The sequence below is a fragment of the Gallinula chloropus genome (assembly GCF_964237585.1).
Source record: "Gallinula chloropus genome assembly, chromosome: 2".
Taxonomy (NCBI): Eukaryota; Metazoa; Chordata; class Aves; order Gruiformes; family Rallidae; genus Gallinula; species Gallinula chloropus.
In genome coordinates, this window is record NC_140086.1 from 111,890,977 (window position 1) to 111,915,420 (window position 24,444).

The following is a 24,444-nucleotide window of genomic DNA, read 5'->3' on the forward strand; positions in this document are numbered from 1 at the left end:
TTGCTAATACAAGAGAGTGTGTTGGTGCTTGTGTATAGATACGTGGTAATTCTGCACGGAATCAAATTCAAAGCGGGGTAAGTAAAGCTGCTGCATGGAATAGCCAGGCTCCTGAGCTTAATACAGGGAGGAGGTCCATGCTTTTACAGGTGTGCCTGTCTCCAGAGCTGTTGACTTAGGATGCAAGATGATCCAGAGCCCATGCAGCACATGGCTGGGTCCACGTGTGCTGACTTTCTCACTGGTTGCTGCTCCTGCTGCTGGAAAGAGCATGTGGATGTCTGTCGTCAGAGTTGTACTGGAGGAAAGCTCAAAGGGGCGATGCCAGCCTGGTGCTGTTTCTTCTTCTTTTTTCCTTTTTTTTTCTTTTTTTTTTTTTTTCTTTATCACTCAGCTGCACTGAAGCCCGACACCTCTGGTAGCCAGTGGTGGAGCAGTGAGAAGCTGGTTTTGTTGCTGAGCTTTTACAAGAGAAGCTTGGCAGCATTAACTCTTGCAAAAACAATTACCTAGACAACTCGAACAAAATCCAGTGATGGAGGTCGGCTCCACAGAAGCCAGCAGCAGTTCCCAAGGAGTCACCGGCTGGCTGGATATTACCCTTGTCACCTGCACTGAAACGGTGACTTTCACTGAAGTGGTGGCAGAAGAGGAGTGGGGATCCTTTTACTATTCTTTTAAGGTATTCTTTTAAGGCGTGCGTTACTTTGCTCACATGCTTGAGTCTGGGGTGCATTTTCAGCACCTTTTCAGGGAGGCAACTAGGGTTGTTGAACTTTTTCACCCAGCTATTTGTGGCTCTTTCCCCCCCACAGACAGCAGACAGCACGTGAGGCATTTACTGAAAAACAAAATAGTTGGAGGAATTGGTGTTCATACTTTCAGGTCTTAGCCAATTGTATCTCCTTCCAAGAGGGGACGGTACTGCTTTTCTATAGAAGTATTGTAATTGAACATGCATCTTTAATCAAAAGCTTGTATTAGTTTAACACATCTTTTATGTGATTTCTAATAGACATCGTCTTGACATGAGGGGATTTCTTTTCAATTTTCAGCTGCAACAAACATGGGACACAAGTGAGAGTGTTTTTTGTGTGTTTTTGTTGTGGGTGTTTTTTTTTCTTTTCAAATCACAAGGGACAGGTTCTAATTAGTCGGTTGGTTTGTTTGTTTGTTTGTTTGTTTTTCACTCGATTGGGGGATGCAGGGTCTCTTGAAGGCTGCTGTTAAGAATGCACCAGATGAGTCATTCAGTTGTGAACGCAATTGAATGACATGGGAATATATTCATTCATCACCCCAAACAAACATCACTCTTGCAATATGTGAATGTCAGAAAAAGGATGAAAGAGATACTGAGATTCATCTTTCCTTCAGATTTTCTGTGCCTGTTGCCATTGCTTAATTTCATGCTGCATGCATTGTGTCACTTCACTGTTGTGGCACGTTGTACAAGTTAAGTTCAAGCTGTTAAAAAGTCTGTCAAGGAGTACCCTGCCATTCCTTCTGGAGCTCAGGACCAGAGAGATCACTTTCAACTGGAAAGATATAGGCATGTACATCATCTCACAGTACGTTATGTAAAAGGGGATATGTTCAGAGGCAGTTTTGATTTCTGTGAGATTGTTAATACTCTGACACAATGCCAGTGGCATCAGTGAAATTACAACAGGTTTCCACTGTTAAGGAAAAAGTTGATCTGTAGTTCTACAATTAATTAATGAGAGGCTCGTTTAACATGCTACTGATAGTGGGGTTTTTTTTCTTGATAAGACAGTACTTTCTTATCTAGGATTTCAAGGATGAAAATTTTTTCCTCTTTTTCTTTTCTCTTCCTATTAGAGTCCAAAAATGCTCTTGAAAAAATCAGAAGTGGCAAGCAAAATACCTTTAACAACTTTCCTCTATCTCCTTTGTTCTTTCCACAGTTAGGGCTGTATATCTTAACAGTGTCATGGGAGCAGTGTTTTATAGTTGTAAAAGTGACAATTAGTTCCATGATTAGAAAGTCCACAGGCAAGAAAAATGCTCCTTAATAGGGGAGGTTGAGTAAATTACAATAATTGGGAAACCATAGATAGTCATGCATGCTTGTCCACTGCTAAAGGAAACTTGATTCTGTTAGCGGAGAGCTTCTCATTAGACTTTCACTCCTCTGTCGGATGTCTAGCTCTGGCATATATAGCATGAAGTTTGCAAGTGGGTTCACTAATTTCACATCAGTTACTAGCTGTTGATAGGCATGGAAATATTTTGACTATAGAGACAAGTGACAGCTGGTGCTGCTGCAGGAAAGAAGGGATAAAGCACCTGCTCTGATAACTACGGTGCAGGGAAGACAGGGCTCCCTGCCAGCAATTTCAGCTCTCTGTAAAAGCTCACATGTGGAAGGTGCTGCTGATTCCTGCTGACTCAGTTGGCTGCCTTCCACCAGTGCTGCCCGTGTGGTGGCCGTGCCCTCGCCCCCCTCCAGCAAGCTAGGCAGCATGTCCTTCCTCTTCACAAGGGTCTGGTTAAGCAGCTAAAGCAATAAATGTTTCACCTTGGGATTGGCTGAATGGATCAGTCATCAAAGAGCTGGATCCTACTGGATCCTCTCTGAGAACAAACACACTCTCCTACCCTCAGGGAACATTCGGTGCTGTTGCGGGCCTGGCAAGGGAAGGTGCTTCCTCCAGCCTTGAAGACTCCAGCCCTGTGGACAACTAGATCAAACCGATTTCAGCTTTTCCCCACACTCTCCATACAGTTTTCTGGTTCACACCTATTCAAGAACACACAATTAAGAAGGTCTTAAAGTGGAGGAAGGCCACAGGTTTTCAGATAATCTCCCTTATTTTCAGATTTCAGTATTTGGCAGAGGGCAGTTGACACTCTTTGAGAGCCCTTTTATGGCTAGATTAAATGCATATGGGAGAGATTGTAAAGGGATGCAATGAACTCTCCTTCAGCCTGTGAAGTTAGAGCTGCAATTAATACCAATTTTCACATCTGTTTTGAATTTGGTGCTGATACAGCCAACAGAACTTCTGATGCTCCTGGATTGGGACAGTAAATTACCTGGATGCCTCATGTAAAGGCACCCAGGAAGAAATATGATCTGGGCTTTCAGGGACCCTTTGCCATAACACAGCATCAAGACCTGAACATAGATGAGGATGAGCCCCAATGGGAAGGGGAATGACCATCTCATCTTGAATGTTGTGTGGTGCATGGGTGCACCCAATCCTACCCCAAAGGCTGCGACTCTGTGCCCCTAATTAGCACACTTGGTCATGGCCCCAAGGGAGGCTTCCTGGGCAAAGCCTTGGTGAGCAGCGGCCAAGGAACTGCAGTAATGACTACCAGAAGGGAGATGTGCACTCCTCCAAGTGGATGAAATGCTCCATTTCCCAGAAAAAAAAAAGAAAAAAAATCTAATTGAACTGGCAAACTGCTTTCCAATCTGAAGCAGCACACAATTTAGTTGTTAAGCTCTGAAGGGGAATAGAGAGAAAATCAAATGCTTCTGAAGGGGGGAGCAGAGGAGCACTCACAGCTCAGCCTGCAACAGGATCTTTTGGCAATGAAATGCTCTAAGGCACATTACTTTACTTTTATCGCATTGCCACCTCAGTATAGCACAGACACTACATCAGGTGGGTACAGGCTGTCCTTTTGAAGCATGGGAAGAAAAGAAGAAACCAACACATGATCCCTTAGTTAAAGCAGCATGTGAGATTCCTTGTGTAGCTGTCATTGGGTAAAATCATTGAGAAGTCATTAACAGAGGAACTGCTCCAGGTACTGGGTGAGTGTCACTCCCTTGGCTCCACTTATTGGCTGAGATCATGTTTTGCTATGAACATTTTGGCAAGATAGGTTGCAGCTGCATTTCCCAAGCAGAAAAAGCTTGTGTGCCCTATGTTGGACTTACTGCAACCCAGCACTCAGGCTCTGAAGTCCCCCTGTGCAGTGGCGACTCATCCAGCCTGCCTTCACTGTCAACCATGGGCTACAATGCGTCTGAAAACCCCAATAAAATGCCAAGACCCCATTTGTAGCGACAGGTTGAGCACTGAGGTCTGGTTCAGATATTAACCAGATATTCAGATTAACTCAGATATTAACCAGCATAAGCACAAATCTAAGACCATGTGTTGCTTAGGCATGGGACTTTACAGTCCTCTTTAAAGAGGTCTGGGCTTACCATCTCCATCAAAGAGATGAGGAGACAAATGTGTGGAGAGAAAATTTGCATAGACTTGCACTGCAGGACTATCAGGCAAAAAGCATTTGTGTCCTTAGAGTCTGCTTTAGGTCAGATTCTGTTGTCCCTATCATTTCATCCAAATTCAGTAGTCTCTTTACCTCCTGGAAAGCATTTGCCTATGCTATTGCTCATTCTGATTTTCAAACAACTTTCAGAGAGTATCCCATCATTGAATACATAATAGAAAAATAATAATGGATGCTGTCAAGTTTCTGGAATAATCTCTGCAAATGCAATCATGCAGTTTAGAAAAATAGGCATATCAAGTAATTCGTAAGTAACTTTGCCATCTTTGGGGGGGGGGGGGGGGGGGGAGGTGGGGAGAGGAGGAGAATTAAGTCTACACAAATATAATGTCAGGAACCCCTGAACACAGCCTCTGTGATATGCTGTAATGACTGTTGCTGTTCCTGAGATACCGCACTGAGAATGAAATAGCTGATCAGCCTGTGAAACAAATATGCAGCGCTGTTAGCCAGGCTGGCTTCATCTAGTAGTTGAAACGCAACACAGAAGTGATCTGGCTGCGTGACAGCCCGACTGGGGGTAGTAGCTCCAAGCCAACCAACCTGAGTGGGTTTATACTAGCAGCCCTTCTGACTCCTGTGGTCCACACACCCACAGGGTTTGGGTCTGTCTGCCTCTTTTATATAAATATGCCTAGAAAGTGTTCATTTCTCCAGTTTTGTGAGATGTTTTAATTGTACAGGTTCAGCATCCATAACCATTTTACCTCTTTCTGTGATTAAGGGGAAAAAAACCCCCAGCATTCCACAGGTGCTAACAACAGAGCTGTCAAAATCGTATAAAGACCCACAGACCGTTGAGTGATCTAATATTAACTCTTCATGTTGAAATTGTTCTAGGGAAAAATAGATAGGCACACGGTGAAAAATGTATCTTTCCAGATGACATGAAAATCAGGCATATCTGTTTGTCCACTGTGGAAGTTTCCTAGGGTGCAGTGGGTAAAAAAGTCCTGCAATGACTGAACAGTAGTGTCACCATTTATCACCCATCTTGTTCCAAAGCACAGCAAAATGGCAAATGTGAACTATCAGCTAGTAAAATTGAATTATTATCATATGTTATGGGCTGAAAATCTTCCCCTCTATCCTAGTCACCACTATGGAGAATTTTGGGGTGGGTTGGGGTGTGGTTTGTTTAACAGTCATTTGAGCTTGGCAAATCACAGCAATTCATATGTGCTAAACATTGCACACTGGGAGGACCCTGCCTCACCTGTGATGGTGAAATCAGAGCTAAGAAATATATTTTTAAAGGCCTGGGAATGACAAAAAAGACAAATGCAGTGATTCTAGATTTCAAAAGGATGTGAAGGTGACATTAATAACATAATTACCCCTTTCCATGATAAAGTGGCTTGGTTTAGTGAATCATTTAGACTCATCTTGTCTGTTTCCCTAAGTCTAAAGGTGAGGAAATATTATAGATTTTTTCCTCTGTATAACATATGAACATTCACAGACTATGAGTGCAATACCATATAGACACAAGCTCAGGCAAAACCACTTCTGAAGTTTGGCAGAATAGAAAACATCAGCTTGGGTCCCTTTGGCAGTGCTCTTCTTCCACACAGAAGGACGCATTGGGAGGTGACTGTTGTCAGCACTTCTGAAGTGTTATGAAGGCAGCACACACCAGGACTGCCAGAATGACCAGGAACCCTGTACTGGGAGTATAAGACATCCAGCCTGTAAGAAGTCACAGAATCACAGAATGTTAAGGGTTGGAAGGGACCTCTGGAGATCATCTAGTCCAGCCCCTCATGCCAGAGCAGGATCACCTAGAGCAGGTCACACATCCAGGCAGGTTTTGAATGTCTCCAGACATGGAGACTCCACAACCTCTCTAGGAAGCCTGTTCCAGTGTCTGTCACCCTCACAGTAAAGATGTTTTTCCTTCAACATCTCAGTAAAACAGTTGCTATCAGGCACGATCTGGGACTGCACTAGTATTTATGCAGTTTGAATCAGGTTTCATTCCAGGCCAAGCTACCAAAAAAAATCCAACTCCTAGAGGGCTTGTTGCCTGCTCAAACAGGTTTCTCTCAAATTCAATCATAATGGAAGCACTTTCAAAGACTAAATAAAAATCTTAGCTTTGAACTTTCTCTTTCCTCAGTCTTTCTTATCTTCACAGTTTTCTCAGAGCTTTCGGGTGTCAATGAAATTTTTTTCTCCAAAAATTTACAGGAACATCTCATGTGAGCATTATTTAGTAATGTCTTCTTGGCCTTGCTTTGCTAGATGGAAAATGTTCTTTCAAGACACACTCGTATTACAGGCATAGCCAATAAAACTTCCCTGCTCCTTGTGAGAAGTAGGGCATAAGATTTCAGTAATTATCTCAGTTGTTAGCATGTTTCTTTCTTACTGAGATAAGGCCTATCTGCAAATTAATCAAGTGAACCAGCCATTTTTGCAACTTTTCTTCCTCCCCAAACATTCATTCCCTTTTCTTTTTCTTATTCTTTATTTTTCTTAAGAATTAGGAGCTGGTTTGAATTAATCACCTGAACTTTCACATTTAGGTGCCCAACATTAACTTAAGAAACTTACTTCTAGCCTAAATACTCCCATCACTGTCCAACTCTTTGTAAGATATTTGTTGCCTTCTACTTTGCTCTCTCTCTCTCTCGTCAGAGTATGAGTAATGCAACTACAGCTTTTCTATAAAGAGATTTCTGTTGGTTTTTTTGCAACCCAACATGTGTTGAAAGTTTCAACACAATAAGAAGTATCGTTCCTTCTAGATGGTACATGAAGCTAGTTTGTTCTTTTTTATCTATTAAAGAACCTTTATTTTATAGCTGATAAACCAAATAATAGTCATGATTCCTTCAGTGGCACTGGACTGCACTTGTGACAGATCATTGCTCAAGCTGGTCGTGCCCTGGCAGAAATTCTTCATCTCAGGCTTCTTATGCTTCCACATAAGAAAAATGCTACTTTACTTTATTCTTTTTAAGGTGGCTTTTTTTCCTAAGACTAACATGGTTGCATCATTCCCATGCCAGTAGCTTTTACACCCATATTCTTGACTTGCATGGTGACTTTTAATTTGTGCAAATATTCCCACAAAGATCTGACTTGTTCGTCTTCCTGTGATAAAATAAATAATATACAACTTGTGCAAAGTACTCGTGTGATTACGTCTGCATACCTTTTATGTGTCAAGTACATTCCTTAATGAAATAGGTCCTATGCATACTTGTGTGTGCACAATAATTAGGGTATTTTGAACTTCTGTGTGCCAACCACTTGAAAGCAAATTCAAGCTATTGCCAGAGCGCTCAGGACAGCGTCCACTCAAGTTTCAAATACCTTCAGGAATCCTGCAGTCTCTCTGGGCTCCCATCCCAGTATTTAACCACCCTCATGAACATTTTTTCCTAATATCTAACAAAAATGTCCCCTGGTTCGACTGTTATGTATGGACTCTTGTGCTTCCTTTGTGCACTTCTGAGAAGAACCTGGCTGCATCTTATCTGCACTCTCCTGTTAGGTAAGTGTAGGCAGCCATTAGATCCCACAAGGGTCCTCTAGGTCTTCTGCTAGAGAAACCTGGCAGGATAAGGCAGAGGGATTTTTATTTATTTATGCTTTGTTTACTTATTTTAAAAAACTTTATTAATTATGTCAGAAGTTGTGCCAGTAAGACTCTTCAAGTAAACTGCGTCAATGAGTGTCTGTCTGTGATTTCTTTCAGTGTTGCAGCCCAAAGAGCAATTTACCTTAGAGGTAAACTGATTATAAATCCCTGACTGGAATCCACCAAACTGCATAGCACCTGTCTGCCTCAGGAAAACTAATATTTCTGGATTGTTGGGCTGGGGGTGGATGTTTGGGGTTTTTTTTTTGTTTGGTTAGTTGGTTGGATTTGTTTATTTATTTATTTTGGGGTTATTTTGTTCCATCTCAAATGGGGCTGTTAAAATAGCAAATCCATCCAGAACATTTTCAGTATTGAAAGTTCAAGATTCCAGATCTTCAAGAACAGAGTTAAAAAATGCAAAATCTACACTTCTCAATTTTCTTGTATAACCTGAAATTAATGTGATTATTTCAGAGTGTGAGAAAAGATTTTTTTTTTCTCCTTTAAGAAAGTGCAATGCAATCTACTAGTGGTGAACCTGACTACGAGCATGACAGTTCCCCAGTTTAGCAAGATTTATGTGTTCTTATTATGTGCTAAGAACATCCTTACAATTTTTTTTTGCTTGCTCCATGATTACATTTGTCCTACAACCTCAAATTCTGCAATAGGCTACACTAGAAATATATTTTCTAAAATATACCAAAGGCAAGTAGTAAAGACCATTTGCATATTTTCAGTATTTAATCAGCCAGCAGGAAGTTGTTCAGACACTTAAACTATAAGGGATCAGTGCTTCTTCTTCACCCAAGTGACCAAGAACATGGAGGTGACCTGGAACAAGGTACCAGGTCAGCAACGACATAAATTCTCTATAGGCTTCCTCTCTTCATATTAAGGATGCCAGCCATCCATCTCAGGATCAGACCACCTCTCCTTCTTTACTGTTTATTTGTTAATTTTTTTTTGTACCTGTGAACCTATTCCTTTTTAGGCTGTTTCCAAACCAATATCATCAGCTAGAATGAAACTGTTTCATTCAAGTACAGATGTGCTTTGTCCATTGATATTTGAACCTCTCCTCCCATTAGGCAACTGCTTTGATATCTGGCAAAGGCTTCTGCACCTCAAGGTTTGAGCAGCAGCACCTCCATAGGGATGGGATATCAGGTATATGCCTGTTCCACAGCCAAAGCTGGTACCCCCAAACAGAAGAGATACAAATCCTGAGAAATAAGGGATCAAGGAAGTTGGTTGGGGACAACTGGAGGGAGGGATGCCATTGTGGCACCAAGATGTCTCCCAATGGCTCCAAAAGGGTTTAACTATAATCTTGATTAAAGATGCTGACAGGCATGATCTCTGACTCAAATGTAAAGCAGAATACACCACTTGCTAGATTTACTGCAGCCTCAGGATTCAGAAATTTTGTCAGAGAGGTAAAATCACAATCCTCTTCTACCAGCAAAGGAAAATGTGCTCAATTTTCAGATGGTTTTCTGGCTTACATTCCACCCACCAAGAGGCTTGCTTCACTGACTAAAGCTGGCTTTAATCTTGAAGCAAATTAGCAAAACATGAATGTGCGCTCCAGATGTCAAGCACTTCCATGTTCCAAACACAGCAGTCTTGTGGAATAGCTGCGTGTGCAATGGTTGTAGTCAAGCTGGGGAAATCCTCTTGACTTTGACTTGTTCTGTGACCTTAATTAAGTCACCAGCATCTTTAGTTCTTCTAATCTACAGGAACTGGTGTATGACACTAGTCTCCCTCATGACATTCATGTGTAGTGCAGTTAGCAACACCCGCTGCAAAAGCAACCCTTGCCAGAAGCTTTTACACTGGGTTTTCGGAGTTATTACTATCTTCCTTTATATCTAGAATGGCTCTAATGTCTTTGCAACATGCAATTAAACAATGATTTTTGTAAATCACTTTGCTGAGGTTTGTTGCAAAAAGAGGATTTTTGCTTGATGAACAAACAAGGCATGAAAAGAAACACCTCTATGTCTAAGCAACCTCAAGGTGATGAATAAAACAAAAATTACAGAAAATGTAGCTGGAGTGAAGTTCAAGGATCAATCAACTTTCTCTCTAATCTACTATCTGGTTTTAAGACCTTCACAGACAGAGTTTTCATTGACTCAGTCTATGTACATATATACAGTATATTTTTAAGTCATTTTTAAAAAATGATCAACCTGAATTCTGTCCTGTAATTTTGGTTCACTGATAGTCTTGGCCAGTTTGCAGTCGATCAGAAGAGATTATTCCTTTCCTTTTTACATCAGTCTTTTTTGCATCTTCAAAGCTATGTACATACTTTCCTGCAGTCTGCTTTTTGCTAGATTAAACAACTTAATTCAGTCTTTTTTCCTGACTATATCCTCTAGACCACTGTCAACTCATCGCTCCACGTCTCTCTTGAAGCGTGGTGCCCAGGAGTGGGCATATTTCAGATGCTGGATACAGCAGAAGGATTAGAACAGAGGCACATGAGATTAGTGCCAATCCCATGATGGTGGTTGTTGCTCTTATGATAGACTGATATTGCTAAATCATGTTCCACCTGTGGGGCACTTTACGCGCTACATGCAAGGGTGGGTGGTGTTTTGAAGGCTCACACAACCTGATGTGATTACACTCACTGCATTGTAGAGTCCTGCACTTCTTTGCTGAGCAGAATCTTGTTTGTGGTTTTGTTTCTTTACAGTGGATGCTTCTAATTTGTCAAGATCATCTTGGATTCTAATCCTAGCCTCTGTGAAAGTCTTTATCACGGTGGGCATCCCATTAATAACCACAGAAGTTTTTATTCTGCAAGCTAACACAGACTGAGAGAGGCTGCAGTGATTTAAGTTGCCTATTATTATAGCTCCTTAATCCCTAAGAACGCGATCTTTTTCTCTTCTCTCTGAATGGCAGCTACCACAAATAGATTAATAGAAACTTTGGCTTTATTCCTTTGTCTATGGCCTTTCAAACTTATCTCTGCTGTACTCAGCTTTTGCACCTTTTAGGTTATCTTTGTAGCTTGGTTTAATTGTGTATTTCCATAGAGGCTTAGCCTAAAATTGCTTAACTGTTAAGCATGGCTTTTTAACTTGGTAGGAGGGGATTTAAACTGACCGTATGTGCTGCGCCCCTATGGCGGGGAAACACCCCTCTAACACAGTCTCTGTTGCTCCATAGCTATTTCTTCTGTAGGAATCATAGTGTCAGATCCTTGTTCTGTTTGTATCCATAGCAGTATAAGATAGGAATACAGAATTTCTTTCAAGGAAATGCCCTCCTGATTTTATACCACAGAAAATGGGAACAAGTCTTGTGCCTCAGATCTCTTCATATGTAAAATATATGTTTTCTGAAATCCTACCTTTTATATTTTAGTTACCTTCCAAAAAGACAGTTGCTTCCAATACCTGTACAAAGGAAAGGATCTCCATAAAAATAGTTGTTGTGTCTCTGCCACACATTGTGAAGGGAATTTGCTTCCAAGAAATTCAAGAGATTTGCAGACACCCAAAGAAGGTGGGTTTGATGGGATTTTTTTCTCTGAAAGCTAAGCATCCAGCCCACACAAGTTGTCTTATCTAAGTCACTTTATAATCAGTGGAAACAGGTCATCCCAAGGTAGGTGAGATGAATAGTGACTCATCTCTCAGATACTGCTATTACCTAGACTACACTATGACAATTTAGAATAGTTGTCTCTCTTTAAAGCTTTAAAGTTAGGTGAGATGACCCAGATGCTAGATTACATTGGCAAAAGTTATCATGGTGGGAAAAGCTGACACCATCTAAACACAGCCTTCATTGTAGGCTTAAACTAATTTCTGGGTTCAGGCACAGAGCTCAGACTCAAACTGCTCATACACCACGTCTTGCTTTTCCTGCATGTCCACATAACCCACAGGGTAACATGGCCAAATGTTTTTAATGAGTGCTTTCCCTTCCTTCTGCTCCATCATCACCCCAGCCAGGTAGGCCCAGGTCTCCCTGACAGCCTCCTTTCCCCCACCTGCTCAGGGCAGTGCCTTGGGGTCACTTCGGTAGGGCCAACACTGGGATCCTTTTTCACATTCTCACATGGCAAGGAGAAACCTACAGAGTGGCCACCTGAAAAGCAGCTATCCTGCATGTAGAGAGGACAAAATGGGGCTTGGTAGGCCAAAAGGAAGGAGAAGATTGGGTGTGAGCTCACAAAACAAGCAAGTGTGCAGCCAGAGGTTCCTGATGCTTTGAGAACCGAGCGATTTTTGTCTTGCTTTCTCTGCTCTGTGCACGCTGCCACTAGGGGACGTTTCGTCATCACGTATTGCTCACCACACAGTTCGCCTTTTCCTTGCAGTGGGTCTTGCTTTCTTTTCAGTCTTGGTGCACATCTAGATCATGGAGTGGATGTCTGATTTTATGTAGGACTTGTGGATGATCCGGGCTCACTGGAGCTGGGAAGGAGAGAAGTATTTATTTCCCCCATTTCTCTAGAGGAGCCCATCTATCAATATTCCTTTCAAGGCAAGGCAGCTGGTTATTTCACAGCTTGCTGGAGCAACACGAGAAAACTGAGAGCTGCCTCTCATTTTAGTGTTAGATGCAGAACACAGACATCGCTAGTTGTTTCGTGAAGGCAGAAGTAATATACAGCCACTGCAAATCAACCTGGAATGAACACCACCAGCTCTGATGCATGTTAAGTATTTTCTGAATGAACAAGAATATCCTTTAGACTAAATAATAAGAAACCTATTGGCAAAGCTTACATTTCACTCTTTTTTTTTTTTCCATTCTCACCTCATTTGTCCCAGGACAAGTGACTGGCTTAACCCAAGTCTCTACCGACCCACCTACTGATACACAACACACTTTTTTTCCTTCTTTCCAATGCAGACAGAGCAGCTGGTGACTCTTTGGGTTCTCTTCGTTGTCACAATTGCTGGAAATGCCATCGTGCTCTTCTCTACTTGGAGGAGGAAGAGGAAATCCCGAATGACCTTCTTTGTTACACAGTTGGCAATCACAGGTAGTGCATGGGAGGGGAAAGGGCATCTGAACTGCACAGGAACCAGTATTAAAATGACAAATAAGAGAATGCAAGTTGAGTGGTGAAGAATTCAGTTGCCATAAGACAGATGAATGACTGCTTATCTTAGGACTCAGTCTGCCTCTGATCTAAAAAGATGTTGCTAGATGTAGTAGTGTCTCTGTCAGAAGCAGCAGCTGCAACTCATTGATTTCACTGAATCTTATCTTCCAGTCTGAATTTGCATCCACATTTCCCAGAAGTTATGTCCCCAGCTGTTGTTGTGGAACTGTAAATTAAACTAGTTTGAGATGAATCTCTTGTGGTTTTCTACTAAAACCCTTTCTAAAAGTACTTCATAATGGTATTGCTCCATCAATTACACTCTTACGTTCAAGAGCGATAATGTCTGGTTTAAGCTAGTAAGGGAGATACAAAAATGTAAGTGTGGAGAGAAATGCTTTTGGTTAAATTTTTTGAAATGAGAAGAAAAAAAAAGTGATTCTGATCCAAGAACTTTGTAGATTTTAAACAAAATGGAAAATGTACAGAAACCTCATTTGTAAAAACGTCAATATCTCAGCAACTAGGAATGGAAACAAGAGCATAAGTAGCACATTGTTCCTCTGTAGGCTTGAATGGACTGAATTTGTGGGGTTGTAAGTTTCCCGGGGGAAAATATGTGCTGTTTCTATAAAAATGTCCTGCTATTAATCCCTGTTCATAAGACAACTGTGTTGTATTGTTTGTGTACATAGGATATATTTATATACTTTCTGTTGCCTTTATGGGGGGGGGTGTTGAGGTTTTTGGGGTGTTTTGTAAGATATGGTAGGAATCGCAGCACTTTTCCACTGAAGAGGTTTTTAATATGCAATTTCCCAGCAATATTGTAACTCTCACTGATGTCTGTTACATCTCTTTCTAAACTGGAATCCCCAATTTTCAACATGGATTTTTTGCCACTAAGTAAACTCCTGCTCATGGTGACAGCTGTGTCTGCCCAGGAGCTTGTTCCATTTGAAGAACTACTCTCAGCTGGGACAGTTAGACCGAAGTGTTCAGCAATGCAAAGGTACTGGCCTGTTACTACAGATGATGTAAGAATTATTGCAAAGTGAGGAGGTGAAGGTTTGCAGTGACTCCTGAAGTGCTGATGGCTGGTTTTCCTGTTTGCCTGTGAGTCATCTGTAATAAACGGTTCTACTCCTTATCTCAGTCATGACTTTCACATTGCTTCCTTTGCATGCCAGTAGTATTTCCCACCAGGTAAGACTTGTTGATATAGCCTCATGGCACAGTTTAGCAACATCAATCACAGATCAAGTATTACAGTGCTTCCAGGAGTTTCAAAATAGCTAGTTTCTGCTCAAAGAGCTCCCAGTTCCAGATGAATATATGGAAGATGGTAAAAGGTAGGCAACTAAACTATGGACAGATGAGCAGTTAAACCCCCAGGCACTATCTATTTTCTACCTAGTGAGCAGAGTACTGGGTCACACCCCATTAGGCATGGGCTGCAAATAGTGCTATACAGCCAACATTATGATAGTGACTGAGGTCCATGTGTTCCACTTGCTGATTCTTCCAACCTCCCCTTCCCTAAAATTGTCCCTGACTTTTAAAATCAGATCTTCAAAGTGCATGAGTTCAACAGTTTGTTGTTCAAGCGCTTGTCTGGGGGAGCAAAGGGGCAGGCACTGATCTCTTCTCTTTGGCAACCAACAAGAGAACCTGAGGAAATGGCATAAAGCTGAGACATGGGAGGTTTAGGTTGGATATTAGGAAGAGGTTCTTTACTGAGAGGGTGGTTGGGCCCTGGAACAGGGTCCCCAGGGAAGGGGTCACAGCACCGAGCTTGACTGAGTTCAAGAAGCATCTGGACGATGCGCTCAGACACACGCTCTGACTTGGCTGGATCTGTGCAGAGCCAAGAGTTGGACTTGATGGTCCTTATGAGTCCCTTCCAACACAGGACATTCCATGATTCTATGATTCTAAGATGAGTCCTAATAGGAAGAGCTCAACTAAACAGCAAAGGGTCTTGTCCTAATAAAAATCCAAATGTATTTACTACAGAAGAGAAAGAACCAGCATAAGGATATAGGTGTCAAGGTCAAAGGAATAAAGGAAGAAGCAGACAGAAATGTCTGGACCAGAATACCTCAGGAGAAGGCTGGTCCACGAGTTGTCCTAGAAGATGGCTACTGATGTTGCTGCACTGGGTAAAGGCCTGGGTGAGAGTTTTGCCATTTTCAACCCATGGAAAAGTCTAATTTTTTGGATTAGAATGCAGATGAATAGAGTGTTATTCACTAGAATTTCAAATAGGTGTTGCAAGTGCAGTTTTGACAGAATTGGAATAATCAGTGCCAGACAAACAGACTAATATCCCATTAGGCACGGGCTGCAAATACTGCTGTACTGCTGACATTACGATAGTGACTGAGGTCCATGTGTTAAACTTGCCGATTCTTCCGGCCTCCCCTTCCCCAAAGTTATCCCTGACTGTTAAAATCAGATCTTCAGAATGACCGAGTTTAACAGTTTGTTCCATTTCACATCACAGAAATTCACATACAAAATTCACATTCACATCTGCAATATTAAAAGAAGTAACACCAGCTTGAACAGCAGGGATCCTTTCAAGTAATGTTGACTTCTTTTTTTGTGATGCAGGAGTCAGAACTCTAGTTTATCTTCCTGCACCACGAGTTCCTGTCAGTATTTTGGCACAAAGAAATTACTTAATTCCTGAAATGGAGCCATTTCACTTTCTTATCTTAAAAAATATTAATAAGAACAAAGCAAGCTGGCAACAGTCATCATCCTTTCACAACAAGTTATGAGGTAGACACAGAACATTATGAAAACACTGGCTTGTCACATTGCTTTGACATGCCAGGCATATTTAAGTCCTACCAACTAAAGCCTAATCTCCTGGCAAACAGTTTCTGCTTAGTCAATGTTACTACCACCATCTATTTCGGGACTCTTAAAATATTCATTATTTCTACCCCAGCAGCAGAGAGAAGAATAATGGATATAGCTTTATCAATGCAGACATTTCAAAGCCATTTAAAAACTTTTTGTCTATTGATCTGTGGCTCAATAGCTGAGTAGTGGCCTCAATTCTCACGTCTTCTCACTAATGCAGTACCAAAACGAAATGAAAATATAGCCTTCGTGTTAGAATAAACAAGGTATTCAAAGCAAATTGTGCATAATACATGAATAGGAAATGAGCGCTGTTGTTCTCCTTGACTGGTTGCCAAGCCAGATGCAGGAGAGAAGTAACTAACTGATTGAGGCTTCTTTCAACACCACCAAAATTCAGTGATTCAACCCACTCGGCAATTGCAGAGATATGACTCGTACTGATCCCTTACTACACCATAATTCAACGTTGGTGCTCCTGGCTTGCAGGGGACTGTAGGAGTGTGAGTAATCCATTCAGCTTCACTGTGCTTAAAAACGTTGCTGAAGCCTAGATTCAGAATATTTCATATTAAATATATGCCTATACATTGCGGTTTTTCCCCAGCTGGCAGCCAAACACCAAGCACCTGCTCACTCACTGCCCCAGCGGGGTGGGGGAGAATGAAAGTGAGAAAACTTCTGGGTTGAGATAAAGACAGTTTAACAGGTAAAGCAAAAGCCATGCATGCAAGCAAAGCAAAGCAAGGAATTCATTCCCCACTTCCCATGAAAGGCTTCTCTGGGAAAGCAGGGCTTCATCACACATGACAGTGACTTGAGAAGACAAACTTCATCATTCTAAATGTGCGTGTGTGTATATGTCCACCCCCTTTCCTCTTCCCCCAGCTTTATATGCTGAGTATGACATCATATGGTACGGGATATCCCTTTGGTCAGTTGGGGCCAGCTGTCCTGCCGGTGTCCCCTCACAACTTCTTGTGCACCCCCAGCCTGCTTGCTGGTGGGGTGGGGTGAGGAGAAAAGGCCTTGGCTCTACATCACTGACAGTGCTCTGCAGTAACAAAGACATCTCTGTATTATCAACACTTTTTTTCAGCACAAATCCAAAACACAGCCCCCTACCAGCTCCCTATTAAGAAAATTAACCCTATCTCAGCTGAAACCAGGGTGCTCTGCAATGCCTGTGTCAGTCTTGCATTTAAGTCTGTGTTTAACTCTCAGCTCACACACAAATCTCTCCGAAATTATCTGTGAATTAAGCACTAGGAAATCAGCAAAGAATTAACAGCTGAGTTGAACAATAGTACTAATCACTTTGCATCAGGTAATGTAATGAAGAGCAATATTGCCATGTTTGTCTTGTGTTCAACTTGCTTTCAGGCATATTCCTTTTTTGTAAAAATGTTCTTTTTCTCAAAAACAAGCTTGTCTGTGAAGACAGAAACTAAAGCTGGGTTTCCTACAGATTTCTATCTCCAAGGCAATTTAGTTTCTCAGAAAGTATGTGCTCTGAAGATTACCCTGCGAAGAGGGTATTTCTAACACTTTTTGCCAAATAGATTTCTTCCGAGTTTAGCAGAAGTTATGCTTATGGCATAGTTATCTCTCCTGGCAGGAAACCTCTCACATCTTCTGCTACCTGATGCTATTTCACAGAACTTCAGAGTCTTTGTGTCTTTAAAATCTTTGCCTCTGACTGAATTTACCGAGTGGTTCAAGATCAAAGAGTGAGGCCTGACAGGCAGGTGAGTTCATAGGCGCTGTATCAAGCTGGAAATTTTCAAGTGAAGTATGGTCATTTTCAGAAAAGAAGGTCTGTCTACACATTAACATTCATTTAGATCACTTCACCCAGCCCTACCAAATGAAGGCTGCCTTAACTTTACTCTCAAAATACAAAAGCACAGGACATGAGCATATGTAGAACACAATTATTTGAGTGGCATTGGACAAGGAACATCATGTGTTGGCTAAAGAGTCTATTCAATAAAAACTATTGACCAATTCTAAAACCAATCAAAACAAACATGAAAAAACTCTGCTGAAAAGTGTTTTACTTGTCATTTTTCATCCAACTTCACCTACTATTGATAGAGGAACAAAAAGTTCCTTTTGACGATCAAAAGTGAGGACTGGGGATTTTTTCTTCAACATTAAACTCTGGAAAGTCGGAGCTGGAAATATTATGACCATTAGCTATGTGAGTTTCTCTTCTTATTCCAACAGTTAGCAGAAATCAGTACCTTAAGATCAGTGTTAGACTTTGTCCACTGTTAGGGCCAGAAGTCATAGAATCACAAAATCATAGAATTGTTAGGGCTGGGAGGGACCTTAAAGATCTAGTTCCAATCCCCTGCCATGGGCAGGGACACCTCTCACTAGACCAGGCTGCTCAAGGCCCCAGCCAACCTGGCCCTGAACACTTCTCAGGAGGGGGCATCCACCACTTCCCTGGGCAACCTGTTCCAGGGCCTCACCACTCTTGCAGTGAAGAATTTTTTCCTAATAATGTACCTCCTTCCAATTTAGAATGATTCCCCCTCATCCTATCACTACATGCCCCTCTCAAAAGACCCTTCCCAGCCTTCTCATAGGCCCCTCAGGTACTGGAAGGCTGCTATAAGATCTCCCCGGAGCCTTCTCCAGGCTGAACAACCCCAACTCTCTCAGCCTGTGCCTACATGTAGACAGTTTACTGCATGCCCAATTTTAAGCCATAGACTGACAGACTTAGTTGGAAATAGATGTTCAGAGTATTGCCGTGGTTGCAATGAAGTAAGAAAATAAAAAATGTCAGCTAACCTTGATGATAGTTTATATATGAACAGAAAAACAAAATTATGACCTGTAGAAGTATTGAGCTACACTCTATTTTGTGATATAAACACCAAGTCCTATGGGATGACTTGAGAATGACATTAAAAAGGCAAGGAGGTATTTTTAAAAGTATATCTTTCTATCACTGCCACCTTATTCAGTTGCTTCTAGAAGGTTGGACCACAGGAGACTTTGGTTCTTGAGAAACTGCTCTCATTTTGTTCACTGTTCAGTAAAAAGCCAGCACATTGAAAACCTGATATGAGAGGTTTATGTGAGCAATTAAGTGGAAATGAACCCTGTTAAAGCAATGAGTGTTTATTTTCTGCCTTCTGCTTCTGACCAGATCATAGGACTAAAACCAACTGGGCTCATGCACTGTCTTCTGGGATGGCTTTGGTTAAAATGACTAAAAGGGAGAGTTTGCCAACTAATCTGCAAGTTAATTTCACTAAACAGGTGTGTTAAACTCCACTACTACAACAGCTAAATATGAGCAAAGACATTAGAAGTTGTCCTTTCCTTTTTTTTTTTCCCTCTACACCGAAACGATGGCACTGACCACTTCAATGGACTTCAATAATTTTCTTCCTTGTCTATGTGACTTGAAGGAATGAAGATGACTTGTTACTCCCTGATCTGTACAAAAGCTTAATATAATAACACCATTAACAAAATTAACATGTAGAACAATATTAGCAGCTAATTGTCTCTGTTCCAGCTTTTCATCTGGAAAATGGTACTTGTAATATTTCCACACTTCAGAGAAATACGAATTAATCAGTTTTACAAGTACCTTAGACATCACAGTGATTATGAGCATCGGAAGTTAATTGCGTAGAGCCAATTAACAGCTAACTCAGCAAGTCACCTTTATGGAGCTGGACTGTTGGCAGCCACAGAGTTCCCAGTTATACTGGAAAACCTATACCTTGTTAGCTGGGTCTTGGCTAGAACCTGCCATCTGATTTACATGATTGCCTACCCATGACACAGAAACCTAAATGCAGAACTGAAATAGAGATTATTTCAACAATTCTCAGAAAGCTATGTTTTTCTTCCCTTTCCACATCTTGATTTTCTGCTAATTTGCAAGGAAAAAAGTGAAGGCCAAGGGAAGGTGAGAGGCATCATTATCCTACCTGCAGAAAAGAAGACTGGAGGAGTTTAGCAATTTTACTGTAGAGTTCACTGCTAAAATTGAAAGAGGGCTACCTGTATTTCTTATGTTTATAATGTCCTAAAAACTCTTGAAAATGTAATTACCATATGGTAAGGAAAGACTCTGCTTATGGATCATCTGTGTTCTACACTGAAAAGGGTATGTCAAAACTATGAAGGATTAAATAGAGTAATTTGATAATATTCCCACAGTCTCACAAATCCCCCATTTTTGGAAGCAACCTGGTTCCTGGATGCCTAGCTGGAAGTCCAACAACTCTGCAAATCACCTGAATCCACACATGACTTGAAAAGAAAGGGAAAAAATAGCTTATATCCACCTTTCCTCTGCAGGCTAGAGAAACTACAGTCTTTAGTACAAGTATTCATTTTGCATTCACAGAACAAATGAGAATCAATTTACCAAGAACAGAAATGGTCTCCAGGAATAAACACAGCAATATTAACATCGCTTATTCAGTGCATCCCATGAAACTGTGCCGAGTTCTTTGGACTGAGAGGGAGTAAGAAAATTCATTGCACAGCTGCATTAGTTGCCTGGAGAAAAAGCAATAATTTTCTATCCTGATTCTGCCAAGAAGACTAACTCAGTAACTGGAAAACAACATGGGGCTTACTTTAAGTCAGGTACATGTTAGTGCATCCCCCAAAACCTGAGACACAAAGCAGATTAAGATAAAAATAGTCACTCACTGTCTGCAATATCCCATGATAGTATATGGCAAAACAGATTTGATATCCATCACCACTTCTGAATATTTAATACCACCTAGGAGAAACTCAAATTCTCTGTTGAACTTTAACTCAGATTTGAAGATGAGTCATAGTACCCTAGATTGCAATAAGTAACTTGGACACTGACGCTGTGTGATTCCAGCTTGATGTTATGAATCATGCTTTACTATACTCTTAGATTCCTTACGTGAACAGCCAGGAATATCCTGTGTGTCTATATACAATCACTCTTGTCTGCATAGATGGTTATTTAACACCAAACTCAATCTTTCCCATGGTAAATACCCAATATGTGCATCTCTCTCAAAATGTGTTTTCTCCAAAGCCAAGCCTGAAGTTGGACAGGGTAAGAACTGGAGTATCCTTGGAAATTAGGCAATGAAACCAAGAGCAAGTATTAGCCTCAAAACTAAGGGACTGTATGCAAAGAAGTAGCCTCTTTTGGAAGTACCAGAACCTCTGTTACAGCTAAAAGAAGAAACAGCTATGGAAAACAAAGTATATGTCATTCTTTAGAGGTGAAACCATGAATTCAAAGGTCTGGCACAAAGAACTTGGCATTCTGAAATGCATTGTTCCAATCCAGTCTAATAGTGTAGCAATGGTGAAATTTGGACTAGCACACAAGCATTTGGTCTAGTTACATGACCTCCTTGTGAGGTTTAATGTAAAAGAAACTGGTTTTGGTGCAAAATTAACTCTCCTTGAAAAAGTAAAGTTGTGCTCCCATGAGAATTGGGGCTTTATGAAAAAAAGGTGGCCTTGGAGGGCTGAGGTTTAAGGCAGCTTCATCGCTTTTGCTTTCTATGTACACAGGTGAGAGAATTGGCATCAAGAACATATGCTAGGAAAGACAAAGAAACAGCAATGGAGCCAATCTCAATGCAATAGCAGAGAGTTTTAGTCTAGAACATGCTACCCCAAAAAGCAGGTGGGCAAGTGCCCCACAAGGGAGTTCCTATAGAGGTGGAACACCTGGAGAGTATAGAAATGAGCTGAAGTTTCTGAAGTATCTGAAAAGGCAGATACTTTTGCTCTAGTTTCCAATTCCAAACCAAATTCAAAGTGGTTTTAACCATCTTGTGTACTCTGTATTTTGCCTAATACTCCAGTGTTTCTAGATACCTTCCTAAGGGCTCACTGGAAAGTCTAGGGCTGGACACAACATTTGTGTTTGCTGTGATCCAACCCATTGTAGCTCACTGCAGTAGGAAATAGTAGCTCTGGCAAAAAGCTGAAAAAAAAAAAGAATGCTGAAGTGCTGTATCTGTAAGAGTAGCATGCAATGTCCCTCTTGTTAGTGGAAATATAAAGATAATGAGCTCTCCAAATTTGCTACTGGAAGCAAGAATGGTCATCCACTTAAAACCCCTGTAATGGCTGTTATTTATATAGCCTACTTTAATCTTACAAACGCAGGAACAAGATGTCCATGATTCATGGTTTGTAATTAATGCAATCACAACCCAATAGGCAGACATTCCTAAACCAGGATTTTTCAGCCTGTTGTCTCTGAGCAGTGGTCTTCAGATCCCATGCAGGTAGCAAAAAATTCTGCAGCATAGCTCCAAGTGTAGAGCTGAGGTCCCTGCAGGTAAGGAGCACTCATGGAAAAAACAAACTCTTCTTTCCTCCATGTACAGCATCTAAATGCTGTACTAATTGTTCCAGAAGGGGACAGTTCATGTGTTCACTATCCATAGGTGCTCAGAGTGGGACTTTCAAAGAGCATGGTGATAGAAACTGTATCCCCTCTGCAACTGCAGAACAGCAGACACACTCTCCCAGCTTGCCAATAGCTCCAGAACCAATTTTGGTGTAGAATATGGTGGCAGTGATTTTTATAGGTTGCACAGGACTACCTGGAACCCTGAGAATTTAGGAACAAAGGAGAGATGCCCCCATTTTATCTAAATTTCAGTCACTATAGCACTCTCAAGCCAGAGAAAGCTTTTTCAACTCTTATTTTGTGGAGCCATAACACATTTTCAGTAGAGGTGTGGATTTCTGTACAAAATTTGAATCTTTTCTTACATAACCTTTAGGGGCTTAATAGGCTTCAGTTCACAAATCCCCCTGCAGAGGAAAACTAGCTACAGTATGCCTAAAAATATTCAATACAGTATGAAATGATTTTTCCTTTGCAGGGTATATGTATATTTAAAATCACAAGCAGGCTTCAAACTTCTGTTCCTAAGTCACCTGGGAGTGCCTTTGAACAACATCCCTAAGGCTTGGGCCCCAGGACACTCCCACAATGGAAATAATAATATTAGTGGAACATCTCATGACAATCCAATCACCTGAAATTCAGCCCAGACCATACAATTTTAAACTAAGATGGAATCAGTTGCTCTGTTTGCTTTTCCTGGGTAATAAGTCATTTCTGAAAGGATTAAAAAATTATGAATGGACCTTAGATGCCCTATCTTTACACAAAGGCACTGTCTTCTCATTTCAACAGACACACACATACACACACACACAGAGCCTAAACTTGATTCCACTTCCCCACCTACAGATTTCCATGTAGGAGATCCACATTTACCTTTTCTACTCTTTTAAAAAGGACCTGTCGTTTTTTCAGATCTTTGCATACAAATCCTTTTCCTGATCAGACATCTGTGTGAGTAAAATGAAAGCACTTCCTTTTCAGATGGTTTTTGCTGGTAGCTTTTTTTACCCCCTTTCACCTTCAATGTAATTTCTCTAGCTCTGTGCCGAGACCTGCACTGTGCAGCTAAATTATTGTGCCATTACAGCTCTGCTGATACCAGTAGGGCTGTGTAGAGATTATAAAGGCTTGCCTGGCCGACTACAGCACTTTTGAGGGCTGTAAAACAAAAATGCAATGTGGTCTGAGTCCATGTGCTAGACTGGCCATGAGGTATTTGAAAGAAACAGCAAAAAGAACCACTAAATTCTAATCTTAGCAACTTTTCTAGTCAGCCTAGTGAATTGTAAATTAGGCAAACATCATCAGACACATTTTTCTCTTGTAGTTAGGCAGTTGAGTACATTGGTGACAACCAAATTTGCAGTTTTATTAGCCAAAGGGATTTTAAACTGTGACCTTCTTCACCTGAGGAAGTCGCTGTTATTCGGGGCATTACACCTTTTGCTTTATGCAGCACCATTATTAGCAGAAAGGGTGCAGGGAAAAATACTCTGTCGGCTTCTTGCCAGGTGTACAGAAGCAGGTCTGAAGAAAACATATGGCTCAGCATCAGTCCTGAGAAGCAGAATGGGACATAACTGTCATAATGATAGTTGGATTGTTTCATGACTGCCTTCTTGCACACTGGTATTCATTTTAGGGATTATTCATGCTATCTATTTTAGGCACCTTACTGTAGGTATGTAAGATAGGAAGTCGCTCACCCTGTGCTCCATTTATAGCCAATAGAGGAAAACAGTCAGAGCTGCCTTCAGGTTTCACTGACTTACACAGAAGCATTTATTTCCTAATTTAGGTCCCTAAAGTTGGCTATATAAATCCCCCCACTGTTCGTACGTCACCAAATATCTCAGGATTACTACTAATCCTTGACAACGAGGAACCTAATCTCCCACCATTTCAGTCAGACCTCAGACGGCTCTGACTCAAAACCCACCACCTGTAAATGCAAAGTTGTACAAAGAAGGTATTCCTCAGTACTTTTATTTATTTCCAAGCACAGCAAGGTGTAGCAACATGTTACCTGGGGGAAAGCGTGTTATTATTTCTTTTGTGCTCAGCCCTGTTTCTAAGCAGCCATCTGGAATTTGTCCCAACTTTTCTGGGCTCTGCTCAAAACACTTTTTATTCAAGTGAGGTCTGGAAGAGAGTGTAGCTTAAATGATAAACATTACATCAAACCTGTGCAGTAACACAACA

At 41.2% G+C, this 24,444-nt stretch overlaps 1 protein-coding gene across 1 annotated transcript in view; it reads left to right on the forward strand.

Moving 5' to 3' along the window:
* Positions 1 to 303: 303 nt before the first annotated feature.
* Positions 304 to 24,444, forward strand: part of NPSR1 (neuropeptide S receptor 1) — a gene marked incomplete at its 3' end in the record, with an annotated part of 60,469 nt that continues 36,328 nt past the window's right edge. Inside the window, exons 1-2 of the mRNA XM_084280455.1 lie at positions 304 to 682; positions 12,761 to 12,893. Of these exons, the coding sequence (XP_084136581.1) occupies positions 536 to 682; positions 12,761 to 12,893 (280 nt within the window). The 5' untranslated portion in view covers positions 304 to 535. The remainder of the gene's footprint in view (positions 683 to 12,760; positions 12,894 to 24,444) is intronic.